This window comes from Mustela nigripes, chromosome 12 (genome assembly GCF_022355385.1).
Source record: "Mustela nigripes isolate SB6536 chromosome 12, MUSNIG.SB6536, whole genome shotgun sequence".
Taxonomy (NCBI): Eukaryota; Metazoa; Chordata; class Mammalia; order Carnivora; family Mustelidae; genus Mustela; species Mustela nigripes.
In genome coordinates, this window is record NC_081568.1 from 72,513,367 (window position 1) to 72,530,148 (window position 16,782).

The following is a 16,782-nucleotide window of genomic DNA, read 5'->3' on the forward strand; positions in this document are numbered from 1 at the left end:
CCATATGTGGATTCTTCTTGAGAGAGAAATTACTTTTTTCTGCTCTAGCTCTGGTATCTCCCAGATTCAGCTTGGAGCTTCACAGTTCCTGTGTACTTGTATCCCTTTCGCTGATCTGAGGTGCATAGTCTCCCTGGGAAGACAGGATCTCAGCACAGGAAGTATTTGACTCTGGGGACCTGCAGGCTAGTAACGCACTATGACACCCAAGAATTATGTCATAAAGCGGGAGTTCCTTTTGTGGGCCCTGGTCTGTGGCCTCTTGGAATCTAGATGCCAAGGAAATCCCTAAACAGAGATTTTCTGTTTGGATGATCAGAGCAAGGAATAAAGATTGGGAATTTGGATAATGTCTCAACAGTTTCATTACCAGAATGATACAAGAGTCATTTCGAGCTCACTGTTGGATAATTCTTCAGCAGAGTTCTGTGCAAGATTCAGGAAATTTCAGTAAATATTCTTTATTTCTCTTGCTTGTTAAGAAATGAGCAGATGGCAGCTTGGGAACAAGGTGCCAGTATACTCTTAGCTTCTGGGTACACTCACCCCTGTGCTCTCACTGGGGAGGTTGGTGAAGGCTCAGCCAAACAGTTTGCTTCTTTGGCTTTAATATTGTGACTGGTTAGTTAAGTCATTGTTCAGTCACGGTCTTACTTGACCCATACACTGAATTTGATGGTTTAATCCTTTTATCTTTTTGTCCTTCTTACTTTGCTTTTATTAGCTACTGTGTTAGAAAATTTGAAGGAGGGGCCCCTGGGTGGCTCAGTGGGTTAAAACCTCTGTCTTCAGCTCAGGTCATGATCTCAGGGTAGTGGGATCGAGCCCCACATCGGGCTCTCTGCTCAGCGAGGATCCTGCATGCCACTCTCTCTCTCTGCCTGCCTCTCTGCCTACTTGTGATCTCTCTCTTTCTGTCAAATAAATAAATTAAAAAAAAAAAAAAGAAAATTTGAAGGTAATTGACCTCATCTCAAAACAGATGATGAAAACTATACATCTTGTTTTTTAGATTATGAAAGTATATGCATTCTGTATTTACTGTTAGGAGGAGTGTGTCCATTTGTTACATATAGTGGGGAAAAATACATACTTTTTGAGAAAAATTGGAAAGCATAGATAAATATAATAACCAAGGAAAAGATTTACTATAAGCTTGCCATCATAGGCAGACACCGTCAGCATTTGGCCGGTGTCCTGCTCAGTTTTTTTCACCTGTTCTTGCACAGTTGAAATAATACTGAGTAGAGAATTTGGTCTCTTATTTTGTTTTTGTTTTTTGCTAGCTGGTGGATCATAAACATTTTTTAAACCATGAAAAAGTCGTAGGCATTTTTTCGTATCTATGTAAGATTCCATGAAGTGGACGGCCATCTCTACTTAACCAGTCTTTCTTGTTAGACTTTTAAACTGTTTCCAGGTTTTTACTACTGTAAGTAAAGCTGGGATGAACATGTTTGGCCAAAGCCACTTCATTCCAGATTGCATTCTCTTGGGGTAGGTTCCTTGGATCAGAGGTTAAAAATAGTTCTAAGGCTTTTCAGAGGAGCTGGCCAATTTCCACACCCCCTGGCAGTTTATGAGAATACCTCATCACACCACACGACTGCCAACATTAGATAATATGACATTTAAAACTTTGCTAATTTTATAAGCCAAAATAATGGTTGGACCTAATTTGCAACCTCCCTTCCCCGTTAGTAATGCTACTGAACATTTTGGGGGAAGTTCATTACCATTTGAATTTGTTTCATGAAGTGACTGATTTTGCCTGTTTTTTTAGGGTGTCCAGTTTTTTTTTTTTTTTTAAATCACTGATTTGTAAACAATTATGTAGGTGGTGATTTGATTAGTACCAGTTTTTCCTACTAGACTGACAATATTTAGTTTTGTTCTCCTTATATCCACAGTGTCTGCTGTCTGCTATCTTGCCTGGTATTAGTAACCACTCAGTAAAAATTTATGGAAGGAGTATTATTTTGCTTGAGAGGGACTAGGAATCATTCCCGCCCCCCACACTTAGTTACTTAGAAGGAACTAAGTAACTGAGTGGGAACAGATCAACTCAGAGGTCATCATACATATTTTAGTGGTCCTTCAATGCTAGCATTGTAAAACACACATTTATTTAAGTCATCTCTGCACCCAATGTGGGGCTCAAACTCATGACCCTGAAATCAAGAATCACTTGTTCTACTGACCGAGCCAGCCAGGGGTCCTACAATGTGTTGCAGTTTAAAAGTATATTTAAATTTATATTTGTAGAGGGGAGAAAGCAGGACCTAGTCTCACAAAAAGTGTGTAGTATTTGGGATCTAGTTCTGTTGTAAGATAATCATACCTCTATTCAACTTTTTGACAGGAGGAGAGATACTCAGTGCCAGGCATTTGTGAAGAGAGTCATAATGAGTCGTCTCTTTAAGATAATTATGATTAGCACCGTCACCCTGAATGCCTTTTTTGTGGTCTTGTGGACTGATTATAATACAAAATACAACTTGTTCAGACTTTTTGAGGTAAGCAGACAAAATGAGTAGAGTCTCTTCTGTTTCATCCTTTTTATTTGTGAAAACATTTTAAGATTTTTAAGGCATTTTGTTCAAGAAAATTTTCCATAGGAAAGCTCTAAGGACTTAAAAAATATACTCTAAAATCTTTGGAAAGATGGTAACAATATTAGCAGTGGTAACGTGGTTTTTTAATCTCTCTGAATTTTCTCCTAAAAAAAAAAAAAGCACCTTGGAGGGTGCCTGGGTAGCTCAGTCAGTTAAGCGTCCAACTTTCAGTTTTTGCTCAGGTCATTGGATCTCAGGGTCATGAGATAGCCTTGTGACAGGCAAGGGATTGGCAGGGAGTCTGCTTGGGATTCTCTCTCTGTCCCTTCTCCCTGTAGGTGCATGTTCTCTTTCTCCCTCTAAAAATAAATAAATAAAATCAGAGTGTGGGGGGAAACAGAGCAACTTGGGAGCAAAATCAGAATCCACAGGCAGTATAAAAATCAAAACTAGTTAAAAACATATCCTTACTATGAGCCCCAACTGCACAGATTTAGCCTCTGAGGGAGAGGAAGCAGAGGATGTTCAATAAATATTAGTTGGAAAATATGGGCTGATATGAGAACATATTTTTTTATTAACATATTCTGTATTATTAGTCTATAAGGTAGAATTTAAGTAAACTTAAAATACTTAATTTAAGGTAGAATTAAGTGATTCACCATTTGCATATAACACCCAGTGCTCCTTACTTCAAGGGTCCTCCTTAATGCCTATCATCCTATTACCCCATCCTCCATCAACCTCCCCTCCAACAACCCTCAGTTTGTTTCCAGTAGTTAAGAGTCTCTCATGGTTTGTCTCCTTCCCTGTTGTCTTATTTTATTTTTCCTTCTCTTCAGATATATTTATCTGTTTTGTTTCTTAAATTCCACATGTGAGTGAAATGATACTGTATTTTGTCTTTCACTGACTGACTTATTTCACTTAGCATAATACCCTCTAGTTCCATCTACATTGTTACAAATGGCAAGATTTCATTCTTTTTGATGACTAACATATATATATATATATATATATATATATATAATTTCATTATATGTATTATATACATTATAATTTCATATATATATATATTTTTTTTTCTTCTGTTGATGATCAGTATTTGATATTGGGAAGGGTGTTGTTCAGTCCAGTACTGGGTTAATGCAAGAGGTTCCTGGTAATTCCTGAAGGACCTAAAACAGTCTGGATCTTGTGAACTCTGAAGACTGACCAGCCAGAGTTTCCTTCAGGGATATCCCCCATGATCCCCATCCACTTAGAAGAAATAAAAGGAGTGGAATAAAAATTGAGCAGGGGAGAGACCCAGAGATTAAGGAAGAGAAAGTCTAGATAAAATTGGAGGAGGGGAATGGAATGAAGAAACCTTAAAAATCAAGCTAGCATGTCTTTGAAAGAGAAGAGGGAGCTACATGAAGTCAGAACCACACCTTCTAAAAGTTCAGGAAAACCAATGTCATAGAAAAAAGTATATTATAAAGAGACTGAAGTAAAATCCCACACAATGATTGTGAAGTGAGAAAAGAGAATATATTGGAGAATAATACCCCTGTAGATGGTAGAAGCCCACCACAAAGACATGTCCACAAAACAGATAACAACTGTAGCATCTTATTTCAAAACAAGGTAAATGTTTAAGAAAATGATATGAAAAAGGAAAGAACAGAGGCAAAGTGAAAAGACTCAGGAAAGAATTAGAAATAAAAGACATTTCAGAAATGAAGATGTAGCTAAGAGCAATTAAGCACAACAGGTAATAGCTTAAGAGACATATTGGATTAATGGAAGAGATTTTTATTTTTTTTTTTTAAATTTTATTTATTTATTTTTGAGAGAGAGAAAGCGAGAGAGTGCACAAGCTGGAGGAGCGCAGAGGGGGAAGCAGATTCCCCGCTGAGCAGGGATCCCGATGCAGGACTTGATCCCAGGACCCTGGGATCACGACCTGAGCCAAAGGCAGATGCTTAACCAACTGATTCACCGAGATGCCCAAGGAAGAGAATTTTAAAATCAATCAATAATGAAGAAATAAAAAGGATTCAAGAGAAAATAATGAATATTGAAAATGGGGGAAGGGACACCTGGCGGGCACAGTTGGTGGATCATGCAGTACTTGATCTCAGTGTTGTGAGTTTGAGCACCATGTTGGGTATAGATTACTTAAAAATAAAAATTAAAAAAAGTGAAAAGAAAAAAGTTGTAAAGAAAATGGGGGGGAGAAAAGATCCAACATAAGGATAACAGGAGTCCCTGAATTTGAAACAGTAACAAAGTAAAGGGATGGAACGCAGAGAAACCTATAATCTAAGAAATGTTACCTTAAAGAACTGAAGTTCTATATTGAAAGAGCACACATTACACACCTGAGAATATGAATTTAGAACAACAAGCACTGAAACATTCTACTAAAATTATTGGACTCTAAATGAAAGAGGGTAGAGGAAATTATGAGCATCTGGGCAAAGAGGCTGCTAAGGAAAGGGGAAGTATTGGCAGACGTTGCTAACACTTTATGCTAAAAGAAAGCAACATATTTAGGATACTTAAGGGAGGAAAATGAACCAAGAGTTCTAGATCCATTAAAACTGATGAAATTTCAAGTATAATGCACACAGAGATACACTGTCATCAGTCATGAAAACCCTTGGGTGATGTTTCCTTAAGCCCTTCTGTCAGAATCTGGTAAAGAATAAATTGAAGCAAATTGACTAGAGACGCATCAACATTAGGATGGATGGTGAGCATTAAATACAATTATTGGTAGAATTAATGCTAATTGTGGGCTAACAAGGAGAGAATATGCCATAGAATGAATCTGTCCTCTGATGGTGAAGATACAGTATGACTCAAACATGGAGGAGAGTGGGGAGAGTTAATGCCCAGAAAATTTTAAACCATTTTTAAGAGTCAAATTAGTGGAGATATATTAGAGTAATATCATTTTGAGACTGTTGTATGTGTCATATGGGATAAAGTCGATGGGCAAACATGGGACAGTTTCATTCTCTTACCCTCTCTGTTCTTGGGAATCAGTATACTCATGGAAGAAAGGAGAAACAGAGGTAATACAGACAATGCTAAGTAAAAATTCTCCAGTTTGACATTAAGTTGGAAATATCAGGATAAATGACGAAAGTATTTTATCCTTAACCATGAAAGACCTAAACATTGACCACTCCAGCAGTTACACAGCCATAGTGCTCACAATTCATGTGATTTTGAAATGCCATTTCTCACTGAAAACAAACTAGGGATTTTTAGAGAAATGATTGACCACAAGTCAAGGCAAAAAACATACCAGAGGAGTAAGGAATATCTTGTCATATTAGCAAGGAAGATGTCAAAGATTACGGGGGTTGTGTCAAAAGGACTCAGGAGACAACTTAAAGAGCCTGCTACTAGCGGAAGATGGGACACTTTGAGCTTTGATAAGGATGATAATTAAAATGGATTGGAATGCCTCAAATAATCCATAAGTTCATAATGATACCAAAAACTAACTGGTCACTTTTGGAGGGTAATAAGGAACTAATTTTTATCTCTAAAACATTAAGAGAAAGAATCAAGCATTATTGACCTAATATGAACCATATTACTGAGTAACCATACAGTCAATAAGAGAGAACTCTCTTTATAGAAATATCCCAGTTAATAAGTGAAAAAGGAAATGATAAAATTAGAGTATCACTGTTTTCAGCTTCTAGTGAAGAAATGGATCTAGGCAATAAGAATGAGTAGCCACTACCATCATCAGAAGGGAGACAAGCAGATATATGCTTGCTATGAAAGAACAGAAGCTATGATCTTGCTAAAGAGATGAAACCTGAATCCGGTCTAGTCTTTGGATCTAACTACCTGTTTCTGGAAGATAGAGGACAGGGGAGCATGCTGAGCTGCATCATGAGTGTGTAGGTAGCAAAATCTAGACTGGGAAGTTCTACCCATCAGAATGCCTGGATTCATCAATAGGTAAGTTGAAAGGAAAAAAAGGAATGGAAGACTTAAAAGACACCAAATTTAAACAGATTTTAAAAGGCAAGACTAAAGTATTAGTTCCAGGGATGTATACATGTGTTCCTATCTATAGAGAAATCCAAGAAGTGATGACTATGAAAATCAGGATAGTGGTTAATTTGGGGGAAAGGAGGAAGTTGTAATTGGGATGGCACACGTGGAGGACTTGTGGGATAGCTGGTGAACAAAGTTGTATTTCTAGACCTAGGTGGTAGTTACAACGTGTGGGCCATGGAACAGTCCATTAGGCTATATATTTGTTTGTGTGGTTCTATATGTATGTTTTGTTGTATAATAAAATGGATAAAAATGTACTCGGTCGTCTTTTATGGTAAATAACAAGTTTCTTTCTTGGTGGTGAAAGTGGTCAACATCAACCCAGCATGTAGTCAGAGGCCATGGAGGTAGGTGGTGGAGGACCCTAGTCAATGCATGAAATGCGCCAGTGTCCATTTGGCACCACATCTCTGAACCTGTCGGTGTGGCATTGCACTCCACAGCATTTGGTAATGAACCACAGAGCATCATGTTAGGTATGGCACTTGATAGGAATCAGGGCAAGAGCTGAGTTGAGGAATCTAAATCTTTGATTGCCCTGCAGAGGCCATATGGGTCACATAACGTACCTCCCATAGCATCCCGGTTTGCAAGCCTGGGGGAAATTCTGTGCTGTGGAAGGGATGCAGATTTCAATGTTAGAGAAATCGGGGTTTTTGGCAAGTTACTTAATCTCGAAATTGTTGCGCTTCAACATTCATAAAGTGATGTCATTAATGTACACAGGGTGGCTGAGGTAATTGGATAACATGTATGAAAACCCTTGATTAACTGTGAAACTCTGAGAAATTATTACCATTTTGGAGAATCTCAACGAAGGTATCAGGAAAGTCCTGAGAAGGCCCTGAAATCTCACCTCTGGAAAATCTTGAGACTCTGCAAGCAGGAAATGAAGGCTAAGGCAGAGACATAAACTGCTGGACTATTTTTTTTTTTTATTTTAAAAGATTTTATTTATTTATTTGACAGAGAGAGATCACAAGTAGGCAGAGAGGCAGGCAGAGAGAGAGAGAGGAGGAAGCAGGCTCCCTGCTGAGCAGAGAGCCTGATGCGGGACTCGATCCCAGGACCCGGAGATCATGACCTGAGCCGAAGGCAGCAGCTTAACCCACTGAACCACCCAGGCGCCCTAAACTGCTGGACTATTAAATGTCTGCTGCAACACTCAGAACCTTATGGCAAAGGCTGGGAGAGTTAGTGGGTCCAGGCATTTATGGGAATATCTGCCCATTCACTAGCAGACCATTAAGTTAGCTGAGTGGGTCTTTAGCCAGACATGACAAAGAATACAGACATTACAGAAGTACTTCTGGAAAGTTTCTTCTAAAAAAATGGCAATAAAATTCTAGGGAGTGGGGGTCATCAGATTTCTGGGGTTCCACTTTTTTTTTTTTTAGATTTTATTTATTTATCAGAGAGAGAGAGGGGGAGAGAGCGAGCACAGGCAGAGGCAGAGGGAGAAGCAGGCTCCCTGCTGAGCAAGGAGCCCGATGTGGGACTCGATCCCAGGACGCTGGGATCATGACCTGAGCTGAAGGCAGCTGCTTAACCAACTGAGCCACCCAGGTGTCCCTGGGGTTCCACTTTTATGTAATTTACAATGTCCCTTTTCCAACAACAACAACAAAAATCTCAAAACACACAAAGAAACAATGTATGGCTCCTACACAAGCAGATAAAAGTACAGTCAATAGAAACTGTCCCTGAGGAAGCCCATCTCTTCGGCTTACTATGCAAAGGTTTTTAAATTGGAGATTGTAAGTATGTTCAAAGGACTAATGAAAAAAAATCCTATCTAAAGACCCAAAGGAAAATATGAGAGGAATACCTCACCAAATAGAGAATATGAGTAAAGAGAGAAATTTTTAAAAGAGCCAAATAAAAATTCTTTAGTTGAGAAGTACAATAATTGAAATATTCATTAAAGGAATTCAGTAGCAGATTTGAGTTAGTGGAGGAAGGAATTGAAAAACAAAGATAGGTCAACTGAGATTCTCCAGTGTGAGGCACAGAAAGAAAAATGAAGGACTAGGGGGTGCCTGGGTATCTCAGTCGGTTAAGAGGCTGCCTTCAGCCCACGTCATGATCCTGGAGTCCTGGGATTGAATCCTGCATCTGGCTCCCAGTGGGAGTGTGGGTCTCCCTCTCCCTCTGCCTGCCACTCCCACTGCTTGTTATCTCTCTGTCTTGTCAAATAAGTAAATAAAACCTTAAAAAAAAAATGAAGGACTGAAAATGATCAGAGACATGTGGAACCTCATCAGATAAACAAGGCATCCCAGGAGATGAGAGAAAGGGCAAAAAAATTATAAAGGAATAATGGCCCCAAATTCCCCAAATTCAATGGAAAACATTAATCTACATATCCAAAAACACCAGCAAACTCTGAGAGTAGACTCAGAAATTCATCTAGACACATCATGAACAGACTGTTGAAAGTCAGAGAACTTGAGAGTACCATTGGAGAAACGATTCATCAAATACGGAGTATCCTCAGTAAAATTAATGCTGATGTGTCACCAGAAACTATGGTGGCCAGAAGGTAGTGGGATGTTGTATTCAAAGTGCTGAAAGAAAAACAAACAAACCAAGATTTCCGCATCCAGAAAACCCATCCTTCAAAAATGAAAAAGATGAATGATGTCAGTGAAAATGGTAGGTACTTAGGTACTCTAAGGGTCCATCTGTCCACAGAAGTACCTGAAAAGGGACAAAAACTCTCAGAACTCTGGAAAATAGTCAAAGATTTATAGCAAATGAGTGAAGATTGAATCAAGAAAGTCAACTTTTACTTTTTATTCTTTTTAAAATATTATTTTTTTAAAATATTTTATTTATTTGTCAGAGAGAGAGCACAAGCAGTGGGAGAAGTAGGCAGAGGGAGAAGCAAGCTCCCCAAGCAAGGAGTCTGACAAAGGACTTGGATCATGGGATCATGACCTCAGCTAAAGGCAGATGCTTACCTGACTGAGCCCCAGGCATCCCAAAGATTATTTATTTTAGAGAGAGTGCAAGCAAGTGCGGGGGGGGGGGTGGTGAGCAGAGGCAGAAGAAGAGAGAATCCCAAGCAAACTTCCTGCTGAGCATGGAGCCCAACCCAGGGCTTGTCACAGGGCTCTATCTCATGACTGAGATCATGACCTGAGCTGAAACCAAGAGTTGGATGCTTAACCAAGTGTGCCACCCAGGCACCCAAGAAAGAGTCAGCTTTCAAAAGATAAAACTTTACAACATTTTATTTTGTCCCTGGCCCAGTCCCCTCCTCCTCGTGGTGATGGCCCTGAAGATGGCAGCCTAAGTTCTCATTGTGGAATTCTGGTCTCCTTGGTTCCTGAAGCCACAGAACAGACTTTGTTCTTAAAGAGTTATGTTGTCTCTTTTGACCTGTTTGAGGGCTGCCTGAAGGACTGATGCAAGGCAATTGCCTTTGTTTTGCCTGACTTGGAACTTTCTCAGCACAGAAAGGTGACTCTGCAGAGAGCATTTCTTAAAATCATTGAGAGACAGATGAAAAACTCACTGCTATCTAGGGCAAAACAACAACAGCAACAACAACAAAAGACCAGTTAACATAAACAAAGGACATGCTGAATGCCTTGAAGAAAGTCCAGGAGAGTCAGTCTTTGGAAAATGAAGGCATTAACAAACTTCCATGTATGTGGTAGAGTTTAGAGAGCCCTAAATGCCGTACCAACTGAGCCAGTCAGGCACCCTGCAAAGAATACAGTTTTTAAAAAAACTGTTGAGCCAGGCCACTAAACAAACAACACTACCCACAGAAAGTAACAAACTCTGAGGAAAGGGAAGAATCTGATTTTTTAAGGGGGGTGGGGACGGAGCTCTAAGGAAACAATTATTATATACTATTGAAGCTAAGGTTGTATTAATTAAAAATAGATTATTACAAGTTTAAGAGCTTAATTGTAACCATGAAAAACACAATGAAAAAGTATACAGAAGAATGAGAAAAGAATCCAAGTGGTACACTACAAAAGAATCAAGCACAAAAGAAAGTCGTAATGGAGGAATTAAGGAACAAAAAAGAATGGGACGTATATAAAATATTACAAAATGGCAGAGGTATTTCTTCTTTATTAGTAATTACTTTAAATATAGAGGAATTGAGCTCTCCAATTAAGACAGAATGGGTTATTTTTTAAAAATCCAAATATTGGGACACCTGGGTGGCTCAGTCATTAAATGTCTGCCTTTGGCTCAGGTCATGATCCCAGGGTCCTGGGATTGAGTCCCACGTTGGGCTCCCTGCTCAGTGGGGAGCCTGCTTCTCCCTCTCCCACTCCCCCACTGCTTGTGTTCCCTCTCTCACTGTCTCTCTGTCAAATAAATAAATTTTTTTAAAAATCTTAAAAAAAATCCAAATATATGCTGTCTACAAAGAATTTATTTGAGATCCAAAAATACAAATAGGTTGAAAGTAAAAGAATAGAGAAATATATAACATGCAAGTAGAAATGAAAAGAGAGTTAGGTTGGCTGTACCCAAATCAGACAAAATAGATATTAAGGCAAAAACTGTTATAGGAGAAAAGGGCATTATATATTAACAAAAAGGTCAATTCACCAAGAAAACACAGTGATTTTTCTCAAATGCACATAAAGCATTCTCTGGGATAGACCATATGTTGTGCTTTAAAGCAAGATCCAATAAATTTTAAAATATTGAAATCATGCAAAGTATCTTTTCTGACAACAGTGGAATGAAACTGGAAATCAATAACAGGAAAACTGGAAATTTTTCAAATATATGGAAATACTCTTAAATAACCAACAACAGGTCAAGGAAGAAATCACAAGGGAGATTAGAAAGTACTTTAAGGTAAATGAAAATGGACACACAGGGGCGCCTGGGTTGTTCATTGGGTTAAGCCTCTGCCTTCAGTTTAGGTCATGATCTCAGGGTCCTGGGATTGAGTCCTGCATCTGGCTCTCTGCTCAGCAGGGAGCCTGCTTCCCTCCCTACCGCCCCCCGCCGAGGCTGCCTCTCTGCCTACTTGTGATCTCTCTCTGTCATAAATAAAATCTTTTTAAAAAATTTTAAAAAAGAAAATGAATACACGACTTAACACATAAGGAATATAGTCAATAATATTGTAATAACTTTGTATGGTGACACCTGGTAACAACACTTACTGTGGTAAACATTTCATAATGTACATAAACATTAAATCACTGTTCTACACCTGAAACTAATATTGTATGTCAATATACTTCCATTAAAAATAATAATAATAAAACTTATAGGATGCAGCAGAAGCAGTGCTCAGAGGGAAATACATACCTGCAGATGCCTGCATTAGGAAAGATAAAAGATCTTAGTTTAATAACCTAACTTTAGACCTTAAGGAACTAGAAAAAGAAGGGTAAACCAAACTGAAAGCTAGCAGAAATAAGAAAATTAAAAAAAAGATTAGAGTGAGATAAAAAGACAAGAGACAAAATCAACAAATTCAAAATTTCATTTTTTGAAAAAGATTGACAAAATTGACAACTTTAACTAGATTGAAGAAGATAAGTGAAGACTCTACTAATAGTAGAAATGAATGTTGAGACATTCCTACTAACCTAAGAGAAATAAAAAGGGTTATAAGAGAACACTATAAACAATAGGCTGCCAACAAATTAGACAACCTAGATGAAATGGACAGATTCCTAGAAACTTACTAACTGCAAAACCGACTTAAGGAAAAAATAGGAAACTGACATATTAGAACAGTCCTATAATAAGTAAAGATGTTAAATCACTAAGCAGGGCGCCTGGGTGGCTCAGTGGGTTAAGCTGCTGCCTTCGGCTCAGGTCACGATCTCAGGGTCCTGGGATCGAGTCCCGCATCAGGCTCTCTGCTCAGCAGGGAGCCTGCTTCCTCCTCTCTCTCTCTGCCTGCCTTTCTGCCTACTTGTGATCTCTCTCTGTCAAATAAATAAATAAAATCTTTAAAAAAAAATCACTAAGCAAAAACCTCCCAATAAAGAAATGCCCAGGACCAGATGGCTTCACTAGTTACTTTGCTCCTGCATTTATGTATGTGTGTATGTGTGTGTGTGTGTGTGTGTGTATGTAAAAGAGAGCACAGGCAGGGGAAGGGGAGAGGGAGAGGGAGAAGCAGACTTGCTGATGAGCAGGGGGCCCAACTTGGGGCCCAATCCCAGGCCCCTGGAATTATGACCTGAGCTAAAGGCAAATGTTTAACCAACTAAACCACTCAGGATCCCCTTCCCTCTGCATTTAAAGAAGAACAAATACCAATGCTTCTCAAACTTCCAAAAAATAGAAGAGGATGGGACACTTTCAAATTAATTACATCAGTCCAGCATTACCCTGACCCCAAAGCCAGAAAAAGACATCACAGGAAAAGAAAACTACAGACGGATATTCCTTATGAATACAGATGCAAAAATCCTCATGGAGATAGTAAACAATAGGCTGCCTATTTTTAAGGATTAGACATCATGATCATGACACCATGATTCATTACTTGATTTATCCCTGGAATGCCTTATGTTGATATGAAAGTCAGTCAATATAATATACCAGTAGAATGAAGGAAAAAATAAAATCCAAGTTTGTATCAGTTCTTGCTAAAAAAGGATTTGACAAAATCCAATACCCTTTAATGATTTAAAAACAAATAACAGGGGTGCCTGAGTGACTCAGTGGGTTAAGCCTCTGCTTTCGGCTCAGGTCATTATCCCAGGGTTCTGGGATTGAGCCCCGCATCGGGCTCTCTGTTCAGCAGGAGCCTGCTTTCCTTCCTCTCTCTCTCCTTGCCTCTCTGCCTACTTGTGATCTCTGTCTGTCAAGTAAATTTAAAAAAAAGAAAAAAGAAAACAAACAAACAAAACAAAACAAACTAGAAGTAGAAGGGAAATTCCTTAACCTGATAATGGACATTTATAAAAAAGATCCAGTTAACATCATGCTCAGGGGTGAAAGACTGGAAATCTTTCTAATCTATCTAAGATCAGGAAAAGGACAAAGATGCCTGCTTTTACCATTTTTAAAAATTATGCTGGAAGCCTTAGCCAGAGCAATTAAGCAGGCAAAAAAAATGGCATTCATATTGGAAAGGAAAAATTGAGATTATCTTTGTTTGCATGTGACTTGATGTTATGTATAGAGAATCCCAAATAATACACACACACACACACACGCACACACACACACACACACACACACACATGAGGACTATTAAACAAATTGAGCAAAGTTTTTGACACAAGATCAACAACAAAAATCAGACATTTCTGTATACTAGCAATGAACAATCTGAAAAGGAACTTAAGAAAATTTGACTTACAAAAGCATCCAAAACAATAAAATGCCGAGGACTAGATTTCACCAAGGAGATGAGAGATGGGTGTCCTGAAAACTATAGAACCTTGCTGAAAGAAATAAGACCTACATTAGTGGAAAGACATCCTGGATTAGAATTCATGAATTAGAATACCTGTTAAGACTTGTTACAGGGGTGCCTTGCTGGCTCAGTTGATTAAGTGACTGACTTTAGCTCAGATTATGATACCAGAATCTTGGGATTGGACTCTGCATCAGGCTCTGCATTCAATAAGGAGTCTGCTTGTCCCTCTGGCCCTACCCCTGCTTGTATCTCTGTCTCTGTCTCAAATAAGAAGAGAGAATCTTAAAAAAAAAAAAAAAAAAAAAGACTTGTTACAAAGACTACCCAGAGTGATCTAGAAATTCATTGCAATCCCTATCCAAATTTAGAGAAAAAATTTTCTTTTTTTTAAAAAAGAAACTGGGGTTCCTGGGTGGCACGGTCATTAAATGTCTGCCTTGAGCTCAGGGTATGATCTCAGGGTCCTGGGATTGAGCCCCGTATCAGGCTCCCTGCTTGGCAGGAAGCCTGCTTCTCCCTCTCTCACACCCCTTGTTTGTGTTCCCTCTCTCACTGTGTCTCTCTCTGTCAAATAAATAAAATCTTTAAAAAAAAAACAAAAAAAGAAACTAAAAAATAGATTCTCAAATTCATGTGGATGTGCAAAGGGCCTTGAGTAGCCAAAACAATATTGAATGTGAAGAACAGACTTGGAAAACTTGTACTTTCTGACTTCAGAACTTTCTACAGAGATATTGTAATAAAAACTGTGGTACTGACATAAGGATACACATAGACAAAGAATATAATTGAAATTCTAGGGATAAAACCAAATTAAGTATGGCTAATTGATTTTCAATGAGAATGTAAGACCATTTAGTTGGGGCAAGAATAGTCTTTTCATCATATGCTTCTAGGATAACTTGATATCTACACATAGAGAATAACTCAGACGCCCACCTTACACTGTATTCAAAAATTAACTCACAATGGATCAACATCCTAAATATAAAAGCTAGAATTCTTAGAAGAAAACACAGTGGTAAATGTTCATGACCTTGACCTCAGCAATAGATTCTTACGTATGACACCAAAAGCACAGGCAACAAAAGGGAAAGGCAGATTAATTAGACCTCATTAAATGAAAACATTTGTGAGTCTTAGGGAACTATCATGAGAGTGAAAAGATAAGCCACAGAAAGGAAGAAAATATTTGCACATCATGAATCTGATAGTTAATATGCAGACTATACAAAGAGCTCCCACAACTCAACAATAACATCAACAACAAAATAACCCAATTAAAAAATACCCAAAGGGGGCGCCTGGGTGGCTCAGTGGGTTAAGCCGCTGCCTTCGGCTCAGGTCATGATCTCAGGGTCCTGGGATCGAGTCCCGCATCGGGCTCTCTGCTTGGCAGGGGGCCTGCTTCCCTCTCTCTCTCTCTCTGCCTTCCTCTCCATCTGCTTGTGATTTCTCTCTGTCAAATAAATAAATAAATAAATCTTAAAAAAAATAAATAAAAAATACCCAAAGGACTTGAGTAGACATTTCTCCAAAGAAGATAAGCAAACGACCAATAAGCACATTAAAAGATGTTCAAAATCACTAGTCATTAGGATGAGAAATGCAAATCAAACTCACAAAAATATACAACTCCGCATCCTAATTATTACAGTCATTATAAAAACAAAAACTGTGAAATGGAGAACAAGTGTTGGTGCTGTAGATGTGAAGAAATTAGAACTCTTGTGCATTGTTGGTGTGAATGTAAAATTACGGAGCCACTCTAGAACACATCTCAAAAAGTTAAATGTAGAATTGCCATACAATCCAGCAATTCCACTTCCAAGTGTATACGCGAAAGAATCAGAAATAGAGACTCAAGGGGAGGAGTCAAGATGGCGGAGAAGTAGCAGGCTGAGACTACTTCAGCTAGCAGGAGATCGCTAGATAGCTTATCTAAAGATTGCAACACCTATAAATCCATCGGCAGATCGAAGAGAAGAAGAACAGCAATTCTGGAAACAGAAAAACATCCACTTTTTGAAAGGTAGGACTGGCGGAGACGTGAATCCAAAGCGATGGGAAGATAGACCGCGGGGGGAGGGGCCGGCTCCCGGCAAGCGGCGGAGCAACGGCGCACAAAACCAGGACTTTTAAAAGTCTGTTCCACTGAGGGACATTGCTCCAGAGGCTAAACCGGGGCAAAGCCCACACGGGGTCAGCGTGGCCTCAGGTCCCGCAGGGTCACAGAAGGATCGGGGGTGTCCGAGTGTCGCAGAGCTTGTGGGTATTGGAACGGGAAAGCCGGCTACAGAGACAGAGCCGACAGTGAGCTCACAGCTCGGTGTTACCTTGAACCGGCCACAGGCTCAGTGAGCTCGGAGCGGCCGGAGGTCAGGCAGATGGGAGTAACTGGGCGCTGTTCTCTGAGGGCGCACTGAGGAGTGGGGCCCCGGGCTCTCGGCTCCTCCAGGCCGGAGACCAGGAGGCCACCATTTGTATTCCCCGTCCTCCGGAACTCTACGGAAAGTGCTCAGGGAACAAAAGCTCCTGAAAGCAAACCCGAGCGGATTTCTCAGCCCGGCCCCTGGTAAGGGTGGTACAATTCCGCCTGGGGCAAAGACACTTGAGAATCACTACACCAGGCCCCTCCCCCAGAAGATCAACAAGAAATCCAGCCAAGACCAGGTTCACCTACCAAGGAGTGCGGTTTCAATACCAAGGAGAGCAGCAGAATTCCAGAGGAGGAGAAAGCCATGAGTTCCGTGCTTGGCTTTCTCCTCCTCTGGAATT

At 39.5% G+C, this 16,782-nt stretch overlaps 1 protein-coding gene across 1 annotated transcript in view; it reads left to right on the plus strand.

Moving 5' to 3' along the window:
- The first annotated feature begins 349 nt into the window (after nt 1-349).
- CATSPER3 (cation channel sperm associated 3) overlaps nt 350-16,782 on the plus strand; it is a 39,397-nt gene continuing 22,964 nt past the window's right edge. Inside the window, exons 1-2 of the mRNA XM_059416345.1 lie at nt 350-450; nt 2,363-2,516. Of these exons, the coding sequence (XP_059272328.1) occupies nt 350-450; nt 2,363-2,516 (255 nt within the window). The remainder of the gene's footprint in view (nt 451-2,362; nt 2,517-16,782) is intronic.